This window comes from Episyrphus balteatus, chromosome 3 (genome assembly GCF_945859705.1).
Source record: "Episyrphus balteatus chromosome 3, idEpiBalt1.1, whole genome shotgun sequence".
Taxonomy (NCBI): Eukaryota; Metazoa; Arthropoda; class Insecta; order Diptera; family Syrphidae; genus Episyrphus; species Episyrphus balteatus.
The window spans coordinates 16078188-16103335 of NC_079136.1; the positions used below are offsets into that span (position 1 = coordinate 16078188).

At 33.2% G+C, this 25148-nt stretch overlaps 1 protein-coding gene across 1 annotated transcript in view; it reads right to left on the minus strand.

Annotated features, from left to right (window-relative positions):
- Positions 1-287: 287 nt before the first annotated feature.
- The window catches only part of LOC129916436 (uncharacterized), a 104402-nt gene continuing 79541 nt past the window's right edge, over positions 288-25148 (minus strand). The window contains exons 5-10 of the mRNA XM_055996406.1: positions 8640-11630; positions 4476-5141; positions 4265-4410; positions 4050-4187; positions 751-1505; positions 288-691 (exon numbers count right to left, since the gene is read on the minus strand). Of these exons, the coding sequence (XP_055852381.1) occupies positions 292-691; positions 751-1505; positions 4050-4187; positions 4265-4410; positions 4476-5141; positions 8640-11535 (5001 nt within the window). The 5' untranslated portion in view covers positions 11536-11630 and the 3' untranslated portion in view covers positions 288-291. The remainder of the gene's footprint in view (positions 692-750; positions 1506-4049; positions 4188-4264; positions 4411-4475; positions 5142-8639; positions 11631-25148) is intronic.

Genomic DNA, 25148 nt, shown 5'->3' on the forward strand with positions numbered 1-25148 from the left:
ATAATCGCATGTATTTATATAAATATTAACTAACATTACCAACATAAGTAATTTCTTTTTTACATAAATTTATTAAAAAAAAAAAATAATATACAAAGAAAATATATAATATTTCGATATGTATCTATCTGTTATCATAGGTTTGTTTTTTTTTACAAGTTAAATTATTATTGATTTTTTATTTTTTACATGAAAGCAAATAAATTTAACAAAACTGAAAATACAGCAAACGAAAAATTTTGGCACGCGAATAATTTAATTTTTTGCTTGTTTTTCTTTTCTTCTTCTTTTCTATTCCTTGCCATTTTGATAGCTGGAAACAGTTTTTGCTGCATCGTTCATCATCTTTGCATTCGATCGCACCAAAAACATCAAATGACATTCATCGTAGACAGTGAGTTCAACTCGAGTTCGAACTAAGCCATGGAGAACTGTTGCTCTTTCTAAATCCAGCCAACGTTGGAGAGCAAGTTCACGTTCCTTTGTCGATCCGGAGAGGATCACATCCGAAGGACCCCACAGAACGAATTCTAGCACTGACTTTGCCTTCGACAAGGACTCGGAACGTTCTTGCAAAAGGATATCGGCTAAAATCGAAGTCATTTTAGTGGGTGGAAGCATTTCACTGAGGGCAATGTGTGCGCAGCGGCATAGAGTGCCCATTGGTTCGTCCTCTTCATTGTTGCTATTCCTTTGGAAACAAAAGAAAGTTATTCGAATGAGATTAAAAAGTTTCTTAAACAAACTTACCCTTGTAGAACACAAAGTCTTGCCTGAGCATCTTTGTTTTCAACATCTTTTGCCAGCACCACATTGGACAAGCTAAGTGGCATCTCTTCGATGGCCTTTGCTTGGAGATTCTTAAGTCCATTGACCAATTGCAACATAATAAATGCAACTTCTCGTGACATAACATCGTCAAACGATGGCATACCAGGAACAAGTTGAGATTCCTCCATCTTCTCTGCTCCAGCAGCCTTGGCATCTTCACTTAGCGAACATAGATTCGATACCGAGCATACATTCCGCAAGCTCATGCCATTCTCCTTCAAACCTGACAAATTTGGTATCGAACCACGGAAATTATACAACGACTTGTCCAGCATTTGTGACTTATTTTTGAGAATTGTTCCAATAGATTGTAGAGTTTCTAGTTGCAAGCGAGGCAACACTGATATTGTGGCTTGTAACATACGCACTTCAGTGGTTGGCATTAGAGGCAGATGGTAACTGGGCACAAGATCGCAGAATTCTGTTATTGGATTGAGAACACCACTGACACCACCAGTAAGTTGACATAGTTCGCCACCAACTCCTGAAAGTTGATTACAATCACCTGACAAGGCTAATGTGACCGGTGCTGTTGTCCAAACGGCTGCATGGAAAGCCTTTTTGCCAACGACAAATGCTTGGTGACCTTCAATGACAGTAAAGTCTTCGAAGCGTAAGTTTATGGCGTTGGCAAGAGGACGTAGTGCTGGAGGTATGATGGGGGTTTGTTGGAGCTGAAATTAAAAAGAAAATTAGAACAAAAATTAATTTGAGACTTTGAAAACAATACAGTTCAATTTTAAAGAGTAAAATAAAAAAAAAAACATAAAAACAGAATCAGTAAGCCTAGTTTAGGTCAAACTGGCTATCATCTGGATGTAGATGGAGTGTAGCTTTGAAGACTGACTTAAGATGATATTATGAAGAGCAAATAATAGCTCCTTTGTTAAATACGGTCTGTGAAAAGGATATTATTCTCAAAAAAGAAAATATTTTTTATATTACAGACAGATCCGAACAAAAATTTCTTGAACCGACCAAGGAAACCTAAACACTACGATTGTCATGTAATAATCATTGAGTTTTCAAAGCAATATGGTTTTTGATTCTTAATTGGAAAATACTTTAGAAGATCGAGCTTAAAGAGCTTACAATGTGCAGCCGCTGAAGATCCGAAGCACATGGATTTGAATCTAGAATCAAATATGAAAAGTTGATGGTCTTATAATTGTCGACAAAACATTTTAATGGATTGAAGACTTGGATATAACTAATAAGCATTAAATATAAGGTCAAACACAGAATTGAGTCCTGGGGTGAATTATCTTGTGCATAATTGTCCTAAAAAAATAGTTCTAATGAGTGCCTCCAAAGTTAAAAGAGGAAATGCTTCAATTTGGTATTGGTTGAATTGTTTGATTGTTAAAAGTCTTTCAAATTTGTTGGTTTGGTTTATTAGGTTTCTTGCTTTCAAAAAATCAGGTGCAGCTAGTTTTGTAAACCTGGGAGCAAATAAAAAATTCCTTAATTATTTTTATTGGCATATTTTCGTTGCACTTCTGCCATAATAGGGCTAATTATGTTTGAATTTGCACAAAGGGTTTAAAGGAATTATATTCCGTTTTAATTGTGGGTCAACATTTAAAATTTTTTGTTGAATAACGGCCGCCACAGACCGTTTAAGTGCAAACGTTTTCTTTGAAAATGTGTTGCCGAACAAAACAGCTTGGAGAATATGCAATACACATTTTGAATAGAAATCGAGTTTCATAGATCATTTCTGGTTAAGAGTCAATAAGGGAAACCTAAGTTCTTCCAAAACAGAAAGAAAATTATACGACATAAAATCTACTTTTTAAATGCATGCTCGGTTAAATAAAAATTTCTGTGTCGTAAAACTGCACTAGAAGACTCCGGCAATCAATGATATTTTGCTGCTTACGTTCAAATATTGAACTCAAATATTCTTACGCTTCAATGTAGAACTTCGGGCTTCTTTATAGATGTTATACGGGATAAGTAAAAGAAAGTTGTTAACGCTCATAGATAGGTGTCAACGTAACATTTTATACCATGTATCCAATAAGAAATTTCAAAGAAAAATTATTTGAATTCAACAACGTATTAGAAGACGATAGCATGCAAGAAACAGAATATGACGAAGAACTTTCGAAGAGGAATATGAGAAAGAGTTGTAAAGAGGCTACTGCTTAAGAGAAGCGATGGTATTTTACACTACGGAAATTCAGAAATTCTGAGTGATGAGGGATAAAATAAAGCTCTTTAAATTCGTATTCAAAAGTTTAAGCCAAAAGCAAGGACAAAGAGAAAGCAATTAGCAATTGTTTAGGTTTTGTGCAGGTTCTTTCAACATTCTAAAATATGTAGTACAAAAAGGTGAAACTTTTCAAAAAAGTTTACTTTTGCAATAAGATTGAAGGATCAAAAGGCTCTATACAAAATTTAGTTGAAGGTCGTGATTTCAAGGGCGAGAAGGAGAGGGCGAAGGCCAACAAAACAGTGAAAATACTCTGTGGAATGTTATCATATGGTTCATGTTTTTAAGTTATGGAACTCGAGATGGAGGTTTAAAATAAAGCAGGGACAAAGAATTCATAAATTCCTCAAAAATGTTTTTGGAGTGAAAAAGTATAATAACAAAAATAGTATTTTGGATACTGTCACAAACTTTACTAAAAATTTTGCATTTGTCATTGGTCTTAAGAGACTATCGGCCTTATCACGAATTCCATTCGTTTCGGAAATTTGTTACGATTCTCGAGAAAGATATCACGGAATCCGTTCGCAATGTAAAATTTCATACAAATTGTTTTTCGGAATCGTAAAAAATTTTTGATACGAATAGAATTCGTGATAAGCCGTATATATATTTTTTTCACGTGAAAGGGATTTTTTTTTTCGGATGAAGAGAAAATAAGAGAAAATGAGGGCTTATTGCAAAAACTAAGGAAGAAAAATGGTAAAATATGGAAATCGAATAATGTTACATTTGAGAACGTAGCCAACAGTTTAAAGTGTGTAAATGAATATAATACATAAAAGTGTATTTTTATTGAAAAAATATTGACTAGGTATATTGAAACAAGAAATTAAGTCTTCATGATTCGGACAGTACGTTTAAGAATTCAGTTTCAAAATGGTATGCGATTAAAATCTAGTAATACTCTTATTTTACTTGTATTTTATTAGCTTATAATATTGTATCATAATTTAGTTTCAAATCCAATAAACCAAATTGCTAAAAGTTATTAACAAACCTGATCTAAAACTTGCGCCAATGCCTCATGATTCGCTACTACCACAGCAGTGTAATTATCTTCAATAGTTTTGTGTACAACACTTCTGCCTTTGCGCATGCGCAGACGGTTAGTTGCTTTGGTTCGATTTTTAATGGCCTTCGGAAAAAAACAAAAAAAGAAATTATTAATATGTTTTCATCTAATAAACAAATTAATCAAAAACAACAACTTACCGATGGTACGCCCCAAACACTATCATTTATATCCGTAGCAACATCACCGCCAGCCTCACTACCATAATAGCTATATGGTGAATAAATATCGAATTCGCCTATTTCACTGCCGCAATATGACGCCGATATAACTCTTGGAATGTTAGCTATAATTAAAAAAAAAAAACTATTAGTAATTCGAACTTATCAAAGATTTAAAACCAAACCAAACCTAGACTATTGTTGAGGCCATAACGAGGAGATGGCGAACCATATTCGCTGCGTGTATAACTAGCACCAGAAATTGAAGCATTATCTGAAAATGGCTGTGGTGGACGTCTGGCCACAGCACGAGCCATTGCTGCCGCATCCACCGATCGAGCTGGAGGTGTTGGTGGAGGCGGTGAAGATGCCTCCGATGCACCCGGTCCGGTCTTAACAAACTCATACAAATTCTCATAGTCGCGCTTGTCCTTTAAGTAACTATCGATAGTGCTATTGATCTTGCGGACTGAATCTTTTAAGCTGCTTGGTCGTGTCGAGTCTAAGGTTGAAGTTGCACTTGATGATGATATCTGTTGTTGTTGTTGGTCTGTGTTGGTTCGTTTAAGCCTTTCAAATGAACTGGTGTGGCTGCTATTGGTGTCTGCTGCTTCTTTGGAGGAATAGCCTTGGGCAGTAGCGGCACTTGAAGATGTTGTTTGTGGAGTATTTTGTATTTGTGTAGTTTGAGAAATATCTGCCGTGACAATGTCACCGTTTGATGAACAAATGGAGATGTTATCGGCATTTTCGTTATTTCCCTGACGTTTACGTGCCAGCTCGAGTTGAGCTTCACGCTCACGCATACTAGCTGTACGTTCAGGCTTACGAGGGGCTATTGATGAGCGAATTTCACCTTGAAAATAAAATGAGATTTAAAGTTAATTTATTGGAATTTGTCAGCTTTGCCTATGACAACATTGTTCTTCTGAAATTCTAGCCTGATCATGATTTGAATCTAACCTACATCTATTCCACAAAACCTATGAAGCTTTTATTTGTCCCATCTGGTCTACCTATACATTATTATTGTGGGTTTATCCCAATAAAATGTAATTCCTTTTGGTTATTGTATTTTTGTTTGTTTCTCCGGGTTATGAGTATGTATGTAATTGTTTATTCTGGGCATCAACTGCATTGCACCAGAATGTTTTTCAAGAACAAACAAAAATTTGGGTTATATTACCATGTGACCCAATTTTAGACCGGTCTCGATCACACATTTCTGTCATGTCTCATATATAGAAGGAGTAATAAGATACTCAATTAAAATTCAATGTTGTACTTGAGAGTGTTTGAATGCAAATAGTGTTTAAGTCATCAAATGGGAGGGCAATGAACAGAGATTCGTTGGTGTTGTACGATTGTAAGATATTTCAATATTGAGAGTGGATCGTATTAATTCAAATAATTGTACCAGCAAGTGAGCGAAATTTTACAAAATTGGTTACAATTTAACCGTTATTTTCAACTAAATTATTTGGTTTAAAGGTTTAACTCGCCCAATTTTATATTAATGCTTTTTATTTGCGATGTTAGCATTCGTAAGAAAATATCAACTCGAGATAATCATTGAAAGTGGGCACCAGTCCAAACAAGTGAAGCGGTTTGCTTTAAACGTGGTTAAAAGGCTTTCAAGAGCAAGGATTTTATTATAACTTTAACTCAATTTCGAATTAAATGAAAAATTACTTGACTAAGCACCACATAAAAATGAAATAAAGGATTGGCATCCCTGAAACAGTGCTGTAACTCTAGCCATAAATACTTGGTGGTAGCATCTTCAAGATGTTGTTCAAAGATTATAATGGAATTGACGGAAAACAGGAGCCGAACTGCAAGTTTGGAAACATACGAAAAATGAAACCCAATCATGAATCAATTAATTTATTTTGCATTTAAATAGCATTTTGTAAAGTTTTTAATGAGAAAATGTGTTACCAACTCATTCCGAATTAAGGTACCTAAGATTATTCTACTATTAAAAGTATTTTTGTTTATATTTCACGAGGTAAGAAATTAAATTTTGTGGACTTCAAACGTGCATTTGATACAGCTAACAGGAAATGGTTGATGAATAAAGTTTGGGAAAAAGCAATGTCTCAAAAATTTGGCCGTATAATAGAAAATCTAAATCAAAAGTCTTTTTATTTAAACGTAGTGGAAGAAGAGCATATGGAAATGCAAAATGGTTCTTCAATGATAACAGAATATTACGATTCGTTTGAAAACAAATATTTTAACGATCGCTTTTAAAGAACTTTTGGAAATGCAAGTAAAATGTTATGTCAAAATTTGAAAGTTATCGTTGAGAACTCTTCAATATTTGCTATGAAAAGGAAATGAACAAGATTTTTTTTGGAAGAGAAAATATACCAAAAATGTTGACTTCACGGCACAGTTCTTAGTCAGTGAAAAGACTATGGCAAAAGTTTAAATGAAAAAAAATCATTAATGCCAAATCGAAGTTTGTAAACTGTGGTCCATTTATACAATTTGGCATAAACGTTTTGTTTGTAAAGAAAATCGGCGAACTCCATTCGTATCGGAAATTTTATACGATTCCCGAAACAAAAATCACAAAATCCGATCGTAGTGACGATTTGTATGAAATTTTCCATTTCGAACGGATTCCGTAAGTTTTTTCGGGAATCGTATTAAATTTGCGATACCAATGGAATTCGTGACAAGGCAGAATAAGTTATCTAGGGGATTTTCGTCAAAGATGAAAATTTGCTATTTTCCAAGAGTCAATATCCAAATAAGGCCTCAGTTATAGCTATCAGTAAAATCCATCAGTAAAAATTGAAACACCAGGAATCTGAAATGTTTTACTGATGAGCGTTTATAGCAGTCAGTAAATTTACGTCATTAAATTAAATGCTTATTGGACATTCGAACCACAAACAAATTTTTACTGATCATTGCATCAGTAATTTTTTTAATGATGGCATCGGAACAGTAAAAAATGAAACGCCATCAGTTAAACGAAATGGATTTTTTTTTGGCATTTGGCACTATGCTGTTCAGTAAAACGAAACTTCATCAGAAAAATTTATAAAATGGATTTGTGAATAAAATTTAACACGAAATGCATTGCTTCTTTTTGAAAAAAATTAGATAAACAAGCTTTCAACTTATTTGATCAATATTTTGCTCAAAATTTAAGTTTAAAAGAAGAAGATAGCTATAACTGAGCCCTAGCGTACACAAAAATTGGAACGAATTTAAATTTTTAAGGTAAACATTTTCCACTAACTGCACTACTTTTGGTCCCTCAAGCTATAAGCTATCAGTAAAATCCATCAGTTAAAATTTAGGTTAGCTATTTTGAATACTTTAAAATTTTATTTTGAGCAAAATATTGATGAAATAAGTTGGGAACTTATTTTAACTAATTTTTTCAAAAAGAAGCAATGCATTTAGTGCTAAATTTTATTCACAAATCCATTTTATAAATTTTACTGTTCAGTAAAATGAAATTTCATCCATAAAATTTATAAAATTAATTTGTAACTAAGATATAACACCAAATGCATTGCTTCTTTTTCAAAAAGTTAGTGAAAATGTGTTTTTAATTTATTTTATCAACATTTTGCATAAATTAGAATCTTAAAGTATTCAAAATAGCAAAACAGAATTTTTACTGATGGATTTTACTATTACTGATAGCTATAATTGAGCCGATAGGTACGCAACAACGGAAATTACAAAACATAGGTATAGTATAGTATAGTATAGGTATGCACGATTTTGATGCTAGATTGATGCTTATTCAATGATCTCCACGTTTTGCCCTTCAAAAGTTTAAAAAAGCTAAATCGCTTAAAAATGATAGCACAGTGAAAAGAATAGTATCAAAATAACAACCTCTTTTAAACCTTTTCAAAAAGGTCCATATCAATTTTTTCTACGAACCCCTTCATACCTAAAATGCTCTATGAAGCTTGATTTCATTTGTGGAACATATGTGGATGAAAAGAGAAAACTCTAAAAAGAAAACTGGCACCATCTCTGGCAGAACCAGCTCTTTTCAAAATCGAAGAAACAAAATATATGATAACAGCGCGATCTTTCTTGATCCTTTATTTGAAAAGACTTTGACGACTTTGACCTTTGATCTTCCATTAAGTTTGGCCTATGCCAAATTTCATTAACAAAATTCAAAACAAATTTCAAAGCAAATCTACTTCCCTGCGCTTACTGAATGCTAAATCCAAACAACGAATTTATTCAAAATAAAGCCTCTTTTTTCTAAATGTTTTAAATATAAAACCCTCCCATTTACATATAATATCAAATGTATTGATAGCAATTTTATATGCCCATCAACTAACGACATATATCTACATACCTAAATTCGCATAGACATTATCCACTTTGCACTTGACTGATCCTCCAGCACCAGCACCGGTTTTCATATCAAAACTAATCTTCTGCTGTTTCCGGCGCAATTCAGCACTCTTGGGTGGCGGTGGCCTAGCTGGTTTATTGGCCTCATGATTCTTTTGTCCAGCTCCAGAATCATTCTTACGCAATGGTGGAGCTGGTGGTTTGCCTGCATTGCCACCATTACTAATATTACCATTTGCTGTTGCTGCTGCACCATTCGTTGTCACCACAATTGTCTGTGATGTGACACTGTCATTAGTTTTCGTTATATCCTTAACCACTTCGACAGCCGTGGGATTTATATCGATCGGATGTATGATCACTAGACGAGGCTTACCCATGGCAACCACTCCCGATTCGTCGCCCGTCACAATTTCCGAATAAATACCATCCTTTTTATGCAAATTGTCTGTGGTTTTGCTAGCTCCCATACGAAGGAATTTCCTAATCGAGAATTTATTTTTCTTTTGCTGTGATTGTTGTTGTTGTTTCTTCATGTCATCTGTCATGGTTAAGCATTCTTCAGAAAGGGAGAAGCTCTTACGAGATTGTTGTTGTGCTGAAGATGACTCTGGAGTAAGAGTGATAAATTGACCTGCTGGCGACGAAGGAGGCGATGCTGAGAGTTGTTGTGTCAGCTGAGCCTTACGATGGGAAGAAAATGTGTTCAAAGACCGGAACTTGGGATTGACTGTGGCTCGTTCACGTTTGTCTTTTTCTCGAATTACCGGCGAGGCTGTGCTCTTGACGCCTACGGTAATCGATGTCTGTTGTTTTCTTGTATAGATGCTATTTGTGGCAGAAGCAAGTTGTTGCTGTTGGGGGGTTAATGATTGAGAAGTTGTTTCATCGGAAGAATTCTTGCATTCTTCAGTTGGAGTCTTCTCCGGATCTGGGGATAGTTCGACGGCAATGTTATAGTCACGTTCTGGAGTCGGAGGTGCACTGGATTTTGGTTCTTCAGGTTGAGGGCGACTTGGTGCACGACCCTTCTTCAGAAGCTTAGATTGTTCCTCCAAGGCAGTGTCCATTGCATCGGCTGAGTTGGGAGTTGTTGATGGCTTCATAACTTGCTGCAATTGTGTGATCACCTGCTGTTCGGCAGATGTTGGCTGACGTTTTGGAGTGAAGCTTTTCATCACTGATGGTTTAGCTGGGAGTTCAGGCTTTTTAGCTGGCGAGTTCTTTTGCAAACCATGAAGGAACGATGGCCTAGCCTCATGGGATACTGCCATCGGTGGTGGAGACTTTGGCAATGCTGGTAATTGCTGCTGCTGATTCTCCAAACTTCCGTCAGGATCAGCACTGCCATCAGGCTCTCCAGCTAATTCTCGACTTTTTTCCAAAGAGAAGCTCTTTGTTGTCACTGAGGACATCTGATCTGTGACCTGGATGTCCTCGTAGTCTGAATTATTTGTGCTGGCACTAAGCTTCTTCTCGACACTGGATTTTTCATTAAGATTCTTATAATCATTCCCGATTGAAATACCAATCCCAGAATCCGATTCACTCCTGGTCATATTGTATGAAGATGTCTCTTCATCACTGCTTCCATCGAAACTTGATCCTGTGGAATCCAATGCATCATCAGAACTGCACTTTGTCACGATCAATCCATCGGAAGTGATCTTGCTGGTCATAAAGTTTCCCTCGTGTAGGGAATAAGTAGCAGAACGGGTCTTCGAAGATAGCAAAATATCAGTTATGTACTGAGAACTTGAGTAAACAGAGTTTGAATCGTCCGAATCAAGTTTTGTCGCAACTTCCCCACTATCCGTTTGATCTTCTTCTTTTTGAGACTTTCCATCTGGAACATTTTCATAGCTCATTTCGGATTCTACAACATCATAGTAAGCCGAAACTCCATTCTCACTGTCCGAACAATTACTTTCGGAGTCGGAGTATTTCGGAATGGAGCTGACATTTATTTTTGGCTTGATCTGGTCCTTGGTAATGGGAGAGTTCCTGGCAATGGGCTTTTTAAGGTCGAGAAATGGCTTGTTCTCTTGGATATCGGCCAGACTCTGGATTTCGAATTTGATTTTTGTATCAGTTGGGGGAGATTTGTTTTGGAGTTTTTTCTTCTGATCACTCTTGTTTTGTTCCAGAGTTTCGGAGATTTCTTCTAAGAGTGACTTTTCCATGGCTCGTTCGATTGGGGGACTGTTTTTTCCATCTGGTGGAGTTTTAGTCTCCAATGATGAACAACTAGGAGGCATTACATTTATTTTTGAGACTGTCTTCTTTTGTACTGGTTCTTCTTTAACTTCGAATTTAGCCTTCGAAGCAGAGCTTAGCTTCTTCGAACTACCAAAAGGTGTTACATTGATTTTCAATGTTTGTTTCTTGCCTTCTTTATCGACTTGTGGAGCTCCAAGTTTAAGAGCTGCAAAGGATTTTTTGATATTCTCTTGAGGATCACCCAAAAGATTACCATTATTCATATTGAAATCGGTATTGGCTTTTGTTAGCTTCTTCAGTTCGAGACTTTCTTCATCATCAACAGCTGCTGACCCTTGATCATCATTGCTGTTCGACACATTCATAAAATCATCATCATCACTATTTGTATCTTCTGACCAATCACCCCCATAACCAATTACTTCAGATATTTGTTTAGGGAAGCAAACTTTATTGGTCTTTTTGGATTTCGGTTTTGTGCCTTTGATTATACTTCTAGCTGGCACTTTGTTTTTATTCGGATAATCAGTCTTTGTGGTGTCTATAGCAGCTGTTCGTCGGCTTTTCGACGAAGATACTGCTGATAGTTTGTGTTCTTCTTTTGATTTGAAACAATTTGAGCAGAGATCTTTCTTCCAGGCATTTTGGGCAAAGTGCGGACAAATTGAAGAAGACATGGTTTTTTTTGTGGTTGTTGTTTGGTGTTGTCGTTGTGGTTGTAGTTGTTGATGAGTTAACTCGAGTATTATGAGTTGGATTATTTTACCATTTTCTGTAAAGAGAAACAAAAAATGTAATTTAATAAATTGTTTAAGTATATCGGTTTAAAGGTTTATGAAAAATGTTTTAACTGTTTTATGTATTTAAGAGTTATAAATTTGAAAGAAATATGTATTTCTAAGGTAAAATAGGCATTTAAAAAATAAAAATTGTTACACTCATGAAACTTGGCAAGAAGTTTGCTTTTGGGATAAGAACCAAGGATAAGAAAGTCTATAAGAAAAAGTTGGGAGGGAGTGAAGCTCAAAAATATAGTGAAAAAAATTGTAAAATATTTTAGGTTAAAGGGTGTTTTTTGTTTGGGAAATAGGGAAACTCCGCTATAATTTCGATAAAATCAATGGTATAAAAGTTACCCTTACGATATTTATTAAAAATGTTGTATATTCCATGGGAATTACGAATTAAGTAAAACTATAATTTTTTTTCATGTGAAAGGTTGTTTTTTAAGGTGTAGAGAGAATGTGGGTATATTATGGTTAAAAGGGTGTTTTTTTGAGTGAAAACAAAAATGATGGGTCACCCTAATGAAATTTGGTGAAAACGTTGAATTTAAGATAGAAAGCAAGAATAATGAGTTTTCATAAAAAAAATTAGGTCAAAGGGTGTTTTTTTCGAAGAGACAGTAAAATCTGTAATTTGTCCCAAAAAGCCATTCGAGTACAATAAAATCTAAGTTAAACTCTTCGAGTGGTAGGTAAGTCGATTTTAAAAACGTAGCACTTTTTTAATTTGGAATCGAGTTTTCGCTGAATTCGGTCACCGGCAAAGAACAAAAAAAAAGTCGGGAGCAAGAACTTTGTTAGGTGATTTTAATTGACTTTAGCATGCTGAATTAAAAACTGTTTACAGATATATATTCTATCAATCTAGTTTTTGAGCTACATTCATCACTATTTGCCATATAAACTATAAACTTATTGCATAGGCCCTTTTGAATGGATCAAATTCACTCAAGAGTTTTTATTGCTGAAAATGATTCCTTGGGATGAAAGTACTCCAACTCAAAGAAAAATGTTACTAAATCCATTGGTGCATTTCTGAGAAAGCGGCAACACTTGTCTGTTTTCACTTTTTGTTGATTAACCTCGAAAATCAAGCCCAACTTTAAGATGGTTCAAAGACACTTTCTATAGCAAATTAAATTTTCTATTAAGTTTGAGTGGTTAAAAAATTTTAAAAAATTAGTTTTGACGAAAATTCTAACCTACAAATCAATGTAAAGTAAAAATATTGAGGATTTCAATTTTTTTAACTAAGTCAGGAGGCATTTAGTGTTGGAAAGCCGCTACGTTCAAACTTTGTACTATTAAAATAAAGTAGAGGTGAAATACTTTGATAATATGCAACAGAAACGTACATTTTCAAAAATTAGCACTTTTTCATTATTTTTAATTTACAATTCACAATTTATAGGCACACCCCTTCAGCTTTGATTTGACACCATTCTCATGGCTGTACGCCTTTGGCCCAAGTCATAAATGGTTTTGACTAATCTTTTTGTGGGGGAAATTATTTAACTTTTGGAGTGATTTATTTCAAGAAGTTTTGGACCTAGAGAATAATACTTAACGGTGATGTGGAATTACGTCAAATGTACCCAAAAATGCGTTTTTGACCTGTTAATATTCAAGCCAGTGAAATTTTGACTTCAGATTCGGACTCAGCACACAAAAAAACTCTATATACGTTAAAACAACCGTCAAGTTTCTGGAAATTGGAAGTAGCTTATTTGAATCTGAATTTTTCCAATTTTTTTTATTTCATCTAGAAGTTTCAAAACTAAATCAAGTGTTTTATGTTGATGCTTGTAATTGTAAAGACTTTTTTTTTAGCTTGTGTTCATAAATGATAGACAGATCTTAGGCTCTTGATAGTTCGTCGAACTAACTTCAATTCTAATGGCATCGAAACTAAATTTCAATAAAATTAACTCATGAATCTATTTAGTTTAATTTAATTCTCTGTTGCAACCAGTTTCCTGTATAATTTCGAGAAACGCCCTGTTCAATCAATCACAATACTTAAAATTTACGATCATCTTTAACCCATATAACTTAAACTAACAAATTGAATAACATTCCTGATTACTGTGCTGAATTCCAATCAAGTGTTACTGACCTACCTACATTGCCTCGTGATAATCTACTTCTTGGTGAAATGCAACATTCACATTTTTTTTGTGTATACTACTGGTTTTCTGGTTTTATATTTTTTGATTATAAATTCTTTCAAGAAAGGATTTAAATTATTATCATTGAGCACGTAGCAGAGTCGATAAGTTGTGGAAGTAGTCTTCCATCTGCTTTGATTATACATAATATAATTCTAAAAAATCTGGTTTAGATTAAATTAAATTTTATTTTTATTTTCATTGCATTCTGATGTTAACGAATTTTATAGTTCCATCAGTGGAGTGTTATGTAGGTGCTAAAAATTTTATATCCAGAAATTCAGGAATAAACATACAAGGAATGTGACATAATTTGATTTAAATTAAGAGTAATGGATTTTTGAGGGCATTTGGTCAGATGATTCAATAAAAATGTAGGTAATATAAGTTATTGCTACCTCAATAAATTGCTACTTAGGATTGCCGGGTTTATGCAAGTTATTTGAAAAAAAAAAAAAAAAAATCAAGTTATTTGAGCTGTTAAAGTGTAAAATTATTTTTTCATTTGTTTTTATAGATTCCCAAGGGTATCTACGGTATCTACGAAGAAGACAAAGAAATTAGAAATAAAAGTGTTGATAGTGCGCAGCCTTGTGGTACTCTAAAATTAAGTTAAATATCTTCTGATACTTTCAAGACTGAATGTTTTAACCCCCGCCCTCTGAGATCAGAACTTATGATCCAAAAATTCAATTTTTTCAATTCAATTTTGTTTTATTGAACATACTATACACAATTGACTTAAGCTTAACTTATTTCTAATAAGATACATTGATTGATACAAAATTTGTTGGCAAATATGGGGCCTAACCTTATACAAAGGATAAAAGATAAAATATATATAAATATAGTACATGAATAGCTTAATTTTACAAGTCTGCTGACTAGGTTATCCTCGGGGTGTTCCGTCCCGGTTTTATGATCCAAAATATAATTTTCTTCATGTAAAAAGTCTATTTTTCAATTTTATGCTCATTATTCAATTTTTTTCCCCCTTTTTTCTTCAAATTCTAAAAAAATCTCCATAAAATCTTTGGTGCACCCCATTACAAACAAAGACGTACCACAATGCTCACACACTTGATTTGTGTCACTTTCATCTCCAAAAATATTAATAAAATCATCATCATAAAAACATCATCAACCATCATGGTCTGATGGGTTTTGCTTTTGCTTATAAAGAAGAAGCAACTCATCAGTGTGACTATTATCTACACACCTTGCAATTAAACTGCGATGCCTTAGATTGAAGAGTCTTTTGTTTTGTGTATGCGAAAGTGACCTCGATATTATTTTCACTTGAGAAAGTGATTTATTTTTGGTTTTGGATTCTATTGGCAATTTTGTTTTAAAGAGATTTTATTATTATTTTTGTACTAAATTTAATTCGTATAAAGTTTTGTAAAACAGTGAGAAGAAACAAGTTTGAATTGAATTATATCAACAAGTTCGTTCAACTTAATGTTTTTTTGTGGAAACATTTGTATCAGAAACATTAAGGTTGAGAGCCTCCTTAAAATTGAAGGTATGTAAATTAAGCAAGGAAGGAATAAGGAAGAAGTTAAAAAGCTACATATCGATGGTAAAAAATGGCTGTAACCCTTGAGGAACAAAACAATTTTTACTTTTAGGAGAGTCAACAGCAAATTTTGGGAGAAGAGGTTTAACCAAAATAGGTATGGTGGCTTCTAGAGCTACCAATTAGCGATGATTTGTATCGTTTTGATACAGTTATTTTTATTAAGAAAAAGCGTTTGACTTGTTAACTTTACAACTTAGACAGTATACACTAAAGTCAATCTACGCGGAGAAAAATAAGGCATTTTAAATTAAGGTTTCTTACTTGTATACATAAAAAAAATCATGTGTGCAATTCACACGTGATATAAGTGAAACCTTAAAAAATCATTTTTCATATAAAAAAAAAAATTTAAAGGTGATGAAGTTAAGTTTCGATTTTTTTTCAAGAAAAATGACTTTTAAGGTTTAACTTCTACTACGTTTGAATTGCACAGATGATTTTTTTATGACAAATTATAATAAATTTTATATCATCTGAAATCGTATTATTTCACCTTTCATATGACGCTTCAATCACATTTCTACGATGCCTACAAAAAAAGTTAGAATTTTTAAAGGCCAACCATGTCGAATTTTCAAATTGGGATTACGGTAATTCCTACACTGGTGGCTGGTCATCGGCAACTGATCTCCATAGGTTTTTTTCTCAAGTTTTTCACTTTAAGATTATGTTTGTATGTAACTTGTAGAACACGTACCGTTATGTGAGATATATTAAATGAAAGGTAATATTATTAGCATGCTAATAATAATGTTAAATCAAATTTGTTTGTGCTCTACATCAAAAGACATAAAGTGTTTAAAAAAAATAACATCTTTTCACCGTTATCTCAGGATCTTGAATATAAAATTAATTGAAATTTTGTACAGTTATAGTTTATTCTATAAACAATCTACAGTATAAATTTCATTCATATATATCTACAAGAACAAAAAAGTTATAATCAATTGATTTTTCCTGTCGCTTTTTTCGTTTCATTGTGTTTCAAATCACTACATTACTAAAGAAGTTTTCACTTAAAAAATGGAATCTGTTTAAGATCTGTTATATTTTTAATTAACTTCCTTTCATTTGAATAGTTATTTTCTTTGTGGTGGACAACAGTTCGAAAAAACAAAGATAGCCATCAATAAAGTAGTTTTTAATATCCAAAGGGTGTTGACCAGAAAATGGAAGAACTTAAAAAAAATTCATGCTATTAGCCTGTAAAAATTAACTTGATACTTAGGGCTTAGATAATTTTTTTGTTTACAGTAATAAAACATGGAGGAAAATTGGAAATATCAATGTGATTAATTACCAAACGTGGAAGTCCTTTTCGAGCCAATGTAAATATTGCAGAAAAATGGTTATTCGTATTCTGTCTCCTTTTTGACTTAACTCCTCTGGATCAGTTTAATTATTTAAAAATTTAAAATTAGTTTGAAAACAAAGGAGTTTAGTCACTGTTATTCCAAATAATTTTAAAATTTGACAAGTGGTTCCCATTAAAGTTAACAAATTCGAACCTAAATGATCAGTTTCATTTTTATCTAATTATCTAATTTTTAATTTACAGTAAATAGACCAGGGTCGATAATTTTTGAAACCAAAAAAAATCATAGTAGAATGAAACCCATTGGAAAAGGAGGTGAATATGATGAAAATTAAAGGAAAAATAAATTACGGGCGAGCCGAGTTCGGGAAGTGGGTGGGTTGAGTTTTTAATGGTAAAAAATGGTATATCTCGATTTCCGGCAAAACTACAAATCCTATAGAAAAAAGTTGTATGGCAAAGTTGTAGGTAATAAAAAGATCTACAACTTTTGTATCAACAATTTTTTCACATAACCTCAAAATTTATGTGAAAAATTCAAAAAACCGAGTTTTTGGTTTTTTATTTTTATCTTTTTCAAAAACAAAAATTTTTCGACGAAATTTGGTGATCAATATTACATGAAATCTTACGTTTTTTGAGTAATTAAAGTGTAAATTGGAATAAAAAGGCCAAAATTGTAAGCAATGATACAATTTTATTTTTTGAATTCAAGCTTTTTCATTTTTTGAATTTTACTAGAAAATGTTCTATAGTATACTAATGTAAAATTTTTTTTACACCATCAGAAAATAGGCATTTTAACGAACGAAATGCTCACCGACTTTTTTAAAAAAGCTGATATTTTGACACGTGAATTTTCGATTGAAAATTAGGGTGTTTTTTTGGTATTAAGTCAAAATAAGGTGAACAAATTAATATTTTAAATCAAATAAATTACAGTGTATTTGGGACATATTAAGGTAAGTTTTCACCAAATTTCGTCGAAAAATTTTTGTTTTTGAAAAAGATAAAAATAAAAAACCAAAAACTCGGTTTTTTGAATTTTTCACATAAATTTTGAGGTTATGTGAAAAAATTGTTGATACAAAAGTTGTAGATCTTTTTATTACCTACAACTTTGCCATACAACTTTTTTCTATAGGATTTGTAGTTTTGCCGGAAATCGAGATATACCATTTTTTACCATTAAAAACTCAACCCACCCACTTCCCGAACTCGTCTCGCCCGTAATTTATTTTTCCTTTCATTCTTATCATATTCCCCTCCTTTTCCAATGGGTTTCATCCTACTATGATTTTTTGTATTTTTTAATTTTTTTGAAGGCATCGGCACTGGTCTAAAAGGAGTTTGAAAAGGAAATAATTTCAAAGTAAAATTTATATGTAGACTAGCTGACCCGGCGGACTTCGTTCCACCTTTTCTAGCATTTATTTCCAATTTTTGACACTGTTGTGTGTGAAACTTTTCCAATGCCACCAGAAATCGGGTCTCAAAAACAAATCTTATATATCGTATCGCGGTGTTTCTTATCAAACTCCTCCGAAACGGCTGAACCTTTTTTTATGAAATTTGTGTGCATATTGGTTGATCTGAGAATCGGCGAACACCTATTTTCCATAATCCATTAGCCTACTCACCTTCACTGGAAAACTCGCGTTATTTATCCCCCTTAACCCATATAAGACCGCGATTTAAAGCTGCCAGACTATTGAATTCGTTGATAAAACGAACATTTCGGTTATACCTCCACTCCCAAAATTTTCTCTGGGCACTAAGAATATACATATATAATTGTTTTCGGTTTTTGGGCAAAACAAATACCAAGGATCAATTTGACATTCGATTTTCCAGTTGACACCAAAGAATTCAAATCAACAAAACTGACCAAACTGTCCTCATCGCCACACATTATTTTTCTTACTCTTAACTCCAACTACCAAGCAATAACAAAATCCAACATAATTCTTGAAAGATAAAACCCAAAAAAATGCATCTTATTTGGCTTACCTTTCATAATAATAAAACACTTACACATATTTACTAAACACGTATACGTTTTTCACAAAATGTGATTTGTTTGACATCACAATGATAAAACAATTATTTTATTCGACAGAAAAAACAAAAAACATAAACAAATTTATCACAATAATAAAACACTTTACTTAAAATATTGGTTGATCTTAGAATGTTTAAAACTTTAAGTTATAATGTATTTTTCAATAGTGAACCATAAAAAAATTAAAAAAAATGTTTTTCCAAAAATTAACCAAAAAAAAATGCATGCTGGACCACCCTTACCATTTACGTGTATGAAAAATAGATGTTGGCCTATTCTCAGCCCTACCCAATATGCGTACAAAATTTCATAAAAATGGGTCCAGCCGTTTTGGAGGAGTTTTGTAACAAACACTGCGAAAGGAGATTTTTATATATTAGATGGTCCTTTTAGTGCCAGACTTTTTATTTATTAAAATTAAAATGTCTTCATATGCATAAATTAACGATTTTTGACGTTTAAAAATAAAATGATTTTCTTATAAGATTAAATGGATTTTTAAATAAAAATTAATTTTAAGGGGATTTTTGAAAAAAAAACATACAGAAATCTATTTAATTTAATACAAATTCAATTTGTTTTTATTATATATTTTTTTTCTCTGTGAATGCATATATTCTTGAAATTTGAACCAAATATTTTTTTTTTGCCTGTCGTATAACATTTTTGTTTAAATTTAATTGTTATTTCCTTTTGAATATTATATGAGGACGAAAAAGAAAAAATATCGTTAAGGTTTATTAGAATAAAAATATTTTATTATAAATAAATAAATATAATTTAATACAAAATTTGAAATATTTGCAAGCACAAATTGATTAATTTTTATTAATTTAAGAATAAGTAATTAATTAGCCAAATAATAAATATAAGTAATTAATAAAACCAAATTACTCTTAAAGTTTATGGTGTTATGCTTTATGACCTCGAATCCGAAGTCAGAAAAAAATAAATTATATCAATTTTTGAAGATATTTCCGTAAGAAAATGAAAATTGCCATTTTCAACTGTTTTTGAGGTTGTAAATTTGTTTCTGATAATTTGTTTAAGTTAAAATTGTAACAAATTCTAAAAGAAGTAAATTTTTTCTTTTAAATTTTATTAAATCTTCAATCTCTTTTTTACTACGAGAAATCTTTATTTGAAGTCAATGCGTTTGATATATCTTATGTTCATTTCTGTCTAATAGCTTTAAAATTTTGACTTTTTAATTTGAAGACTTCAGTTTTGCACCAATGATTTTTTACACTAAAAAATATATTCTTTTAAACCATTACAGATTCTGGCTTGCTAGTCAAGACTTGAATTTTAACGATGCACCGAATTATTTAGTTTAAAAAAAGGGTGTTTTCATAAACGTCGGAAATCTGCGTTAGTCCAATCGTCTTTCTGCTTTGCTGCATTAATGAACACACCAATTCTGCAGAATGTTTGCAGGCCTGCGTTGGTACAATTTTCAGCAGTCACTGAGTGTTCATAAACGTCAGAAAAAAAATATAAAAAAATTACCACAGAATGAGTTTTTGTTTAAGCAAAAAAATATTTCTTTTTCAGTTCCCGAAAATATTGTTTTTAATAACACGAAAAATTTGTAAACCGTTGTTACATTAGGGTGGCTAAAAAAAAAATACTTTCTTAAAAAAAAAAGATAATAAAAACACCGAGTAGTTCACATTTAAATTTTTATCTATGGAAAAAATATTTTTAATTAGGGTGTTCAAGAAAGTTTTTTTATGCTTAAACAAAAATGATTTTTAGTGCACAGAAAGTTTTGTTAAGTGCGTTTTTGCTATAGTAATATTAAATTCATGCCGAATTAATTAAATTGAATTTGGTTGAATTCCAAGCGTAAATGTTAAATATACCATTTTTCTGAGCCCCCTAATTCGAAAATACCTACCCCAATTTTACATTATATTTCATAAACCATGTTTTATTAACTTTCTCTGCAGTGAAAAATAATTTTTGTAATTAATTAAAAAAAAAAAAAGTTTGAACCACCCTAATAGAATTTTTTTTTCTTCGATAATTTGGTCAAAACAATATCCACGTTGATTTTTTTGGAATTCTTCAAGCTACTGTAGAAGATAACATTTTTTAGAGCCACCCTAATACGAACAAAATTTAATATAAACTCATTATCTCAAAAAACACGATTTCGAAATTTTTTGTGTCATTTAAATTTCAATTTTTCGAAAAATGAAAAAAGAAACATTTTTTGCACCACCCTAATTAATATGTTTGCTTTTCATTTTTTTTAACAATATTTAAATTTATTAACAAAAAAAAAAAATCGAATCAAGAGTCAAATAAATTTCTTCTTGAGTTCTGCAGCAATAAAATTTTGGCTGCGCAATCTGCCCGATGTTGACGACATACTGACGTTTATGAACAGCAGAACTGCAGTTGGACTAAGTTAGTCCGATCGCAGATCTGACTTTATGAACACGACTAACGCAGGCCTAAGTTAGGCAGACGTTTATGAAAACACCCAAAATTCTCAAATAATTTTTTGTATTAGGTAGTTGTAGTAAATAACTGGTTTTATATTAATAAAACATATTCGGCAAATAATTTCTTAAAAATATTAATTAAAAGCCGAACAAAATGCATAGAGATAAAATTGAGAGACAAATATAAACTAACAAAAAATACAGAAATAATGCTTGGATTTTTTTTACCTTTTCACATTATTCTAAATTTATGTCTAGAATCTATTAAGAATTTTTCTCAACGTAATGCCTAACGTCTCAATGAACCGCAGATAGAATGCCTTCAGCTACACAACATCTTTTGTATTGTTTTTAGATGAAAAACCTATTTTAATTATACGCATTCTATGCACTCGAAGAGAATTTATTTATAGAAATATATTTCTTTCAATTTAAATGGGCTACACTTGTCAAAAATGTAAATCAAAGCCACAAATAAACTTGCACATTTCCTCAAGGGACCAATTAGTAAAGAAAAACAAAACATAAAAATAGTCTATTAAAAACCTACAAAAATTTAAATTTCCAGCACACCCACTTGCTGGATAGCATTCGGAAGCTGAAATACAAAAAAACTATAAAAGTGTGAACATCACATAAAACGCATGTTTAAGTGATTATTTGACATTTAACTGCATGAACAATCGAATAGATTGTTATTGGGTTGGGATTATTGCTTGCACACATCACACCTATATTACTACTGCAACTTTGCATGCATGCATACATTTTGATGCTGCCAAAAGCCCACCCAGTAACATTCCATTTTCTCATTCGATGCAAACACGAAAACCGTTAAATTGAAAAGTCTTACGTGCATTTCATTTGAGAGGAAAAAAAAAGACAAATGTCAACGCATTTGACAAATCGAGTTGAATGTAGCAGCCCGCATAGCATTTATTATTGAGGACATTGATTTTACATTCACCTACTTTTGGTGGCTTCATTACATTTTGCGGGAATACCGGTTTCTTTTTTTGCGCGGAGCGGTTTGGTAATAAATATTTGCGGTTTGTCAGTTTTAATCAAATGGATTGTGCTTTGAGCAAATGGAGGAGCAGAAAGTTAAAGGAGTTCCATTTTTTTTTTTTTTTTTTTTTTTTATAATGAGCGCGCACTAAAGGGGTTTTGGGTACCCTTAATATGTACATATACACAGTACGAGCTTTAGGAAAAGAGGAAGGGATGTAGAAGGAGATACCGATGCACATTGGTTTTAAAGTTCTGAACATTAAAATGGGAGGGAAAGACAGAGGCGGGTAATGCATTCCACATTCTAGTAGTACGACTAAAGAAAGAATCTCTGTATTTGACGGTACGTCCGAAGTTGGGCTCAAGTGTAAACTGATGGGCATTCCTTGAAGTACGAGTATTACGGTTGAATTGTTTAAGGGAAGGAATGCAGCTAGCTATTTCATTAGAACATTTTTTAAAAAAGTACCTATAAAATAAGGACAGGCATGATACATTCCGGCGGTGCTCAAGAGGTGGGATTGTATCAGTAATGGACCTAACACCTATCATTTTAAAAGCTCTGTTTTGAATTCTATCCAAATAACTCAAGTGGGTCTTAGGAGCACCTGCCCAGATATGGGAATTATACTCGAGCTTTGGACGAATATATGCTTTATAGATTATAGCCAGATCAGAAGGGGTGAAATATTTCTTACATCTTCGGAGGAAACCTAAGCATTTCGCAGAGTTTTTGGCTACATCGAATATGTGCTCATTCCACAAAAGGTGGTTTGTAATGGACATACCTAGAATCGAAAGCTGATCAGTTTCCTCGATGCAAGTACCACTCATGGATAGTGGCAAAGGGGGAAGGTTTCGTTTTAAAGATAGTAAGCAGCATTGTGTTTTAGAAGCATTAAATTCTACGCGGTTTCTTATTCCCCATTGGACAATGCATTCGAGATCAGAATTTAATGAGCTTATCATATTTTGCCGTTGGAGTTCCACATCCGAAGGACATGGGTGTGAATCTACAAACGAATATGAAAAGCTGAGGGTACTATCATCTGCGAAACAATTTAATGGATTAGAAGTTTCAGAGAGCAAATCATTAATGAAAATGAGAAAGAGAGTCGGAGACAAAACGGAGCCCTGGGGCACACCAGCGTTTATAATATGGGTTTCAGACTTGAATCCATCCAAAACGACTTGAATTGAACGGTTCGAAAGGTAATTTCTAATCCAACGAAGAAGAGATTCATCAATACCGAATGCAAGCATTTTCGATAAGAGAGCTTGATGCCAAACTCTATCAAATGCCTTTGAAATATCAAGCGCAACAATCTTACTTTCTCCAAAACGATGTAAAGATTTGTTCCACTGATCGGTGAGATAAACCATCAAATCACCAGTGGATCTGTTGCTACGAAAGCCATACTGCCGGTCATTAAGAAGCTTCCGTTCTTCAAGATATTTCTTAAGCTGGAAATTAATCAGCGTTTCCATGACCTTGGAAAGAAGGGACGTAAGTGCAATCGGACGATAGTTAGAGGGTGAAGAAGATTCGCCTTTTTTAGGGACAGGCTGGACAAATGCTGTTCTCCATCCACTCGGAAAGAGACCTGTAGAGTAGGACAGATGGAAAAGCTTACGCAGTGGTTTTGCCAGCGTAGAAGAACACCTCTTCAGAACTATGGGAGGGATACTATCCGGGCCAGCGGATTTGTGTATGTCAAGGTCTTTAAGAACTCTTGCCACTGCACGAGTACGAAAAAAGATAGGTCCCATAAAACTATTTACTCGCTCAAGTGAAGGGGGAGTCATGACACTTTCCGTTAACGTTGAATTGGCAGCGAACTGCCTGACGAGGAGGTTGGCTTTCTCAAGAGAACTAACAAAAGGAGTGTCATTGTAAACGAGCGTTGGAACCGAAGATGTTGTAGAGTTTCGAATATTTTTCACAAATGACCAAAAATTTTTACTACCTGTGGGACACTGTAGTATTTTTTGTCTTAATTTTTGCTCATGCAAAAATTTGATTCGTCGAATATGGGCGTTGCTGGCCTTTCTAGCTTGTTTAAATCTTATCCGATTTTCCTCAGTGGGGTTGGCTTTATAATAACGGAACATTACCTCTTTTTCCCTGATAACCTCTTTACAGCTCGAATCAAACCACGAATTCTCTTTTGGTTTGATTGTTTTAGCCCTATTCGGGATAAAATTTCTCATTCCGGAGAGAATTAAGTTTGTGATCATATCTGTACTGGAATCAACGTCACTATCGAGGAAACATAGCGACCAGTTAAAGTTTTTGAAAAAAGCGTTGAGACCCTCCCAGTTGGCTTTCTCATATTGCCAAACAGTTCTCTTAGGAGTTTTTTCTTTAACTGGATTTTTTTGACAAGAGAAATTCGCAGATATGACACAATGATCTGATGTGCCTAGAGGCGATAATACACTTACAGTGTATTTATCAGGGTCAGAGGTAAGAAACAAGTCTAGAGTATTTTCAGCCCGACCAGCAACGTCCGAAATTCGAGTCGGCTCGTTAACTAGTTGAGTTAAGTGGTTTAACTCAGCAAAAATCTCAACATACCTTCCTTCGGGTGTTGTCTGGCCCGAAAAGCGAAGCCAAGAAGAATTGTGTACATTGAAATCGCCCGTAATGACGATTTCAGTGCGAGGGTGAAGGGTAACAATCCTTTGAATGGAGTCGGATAGAGCATCAAATTCATTAGAAGTTGAATTACTATCCAGATTTGGACTTCGATAAATGAAACAAGTATGGATGATGCGCTTGTTAATTGTAAATTTGAACCATATGAAGTTAAAATTAGTGTTAATGCACTGACCGTATTGTGGTTGAAGTTGATAGGCAACATCATTTCGAATATAAATGGCGAGACCGTGGTGAGAAAAGAATAATGGCACC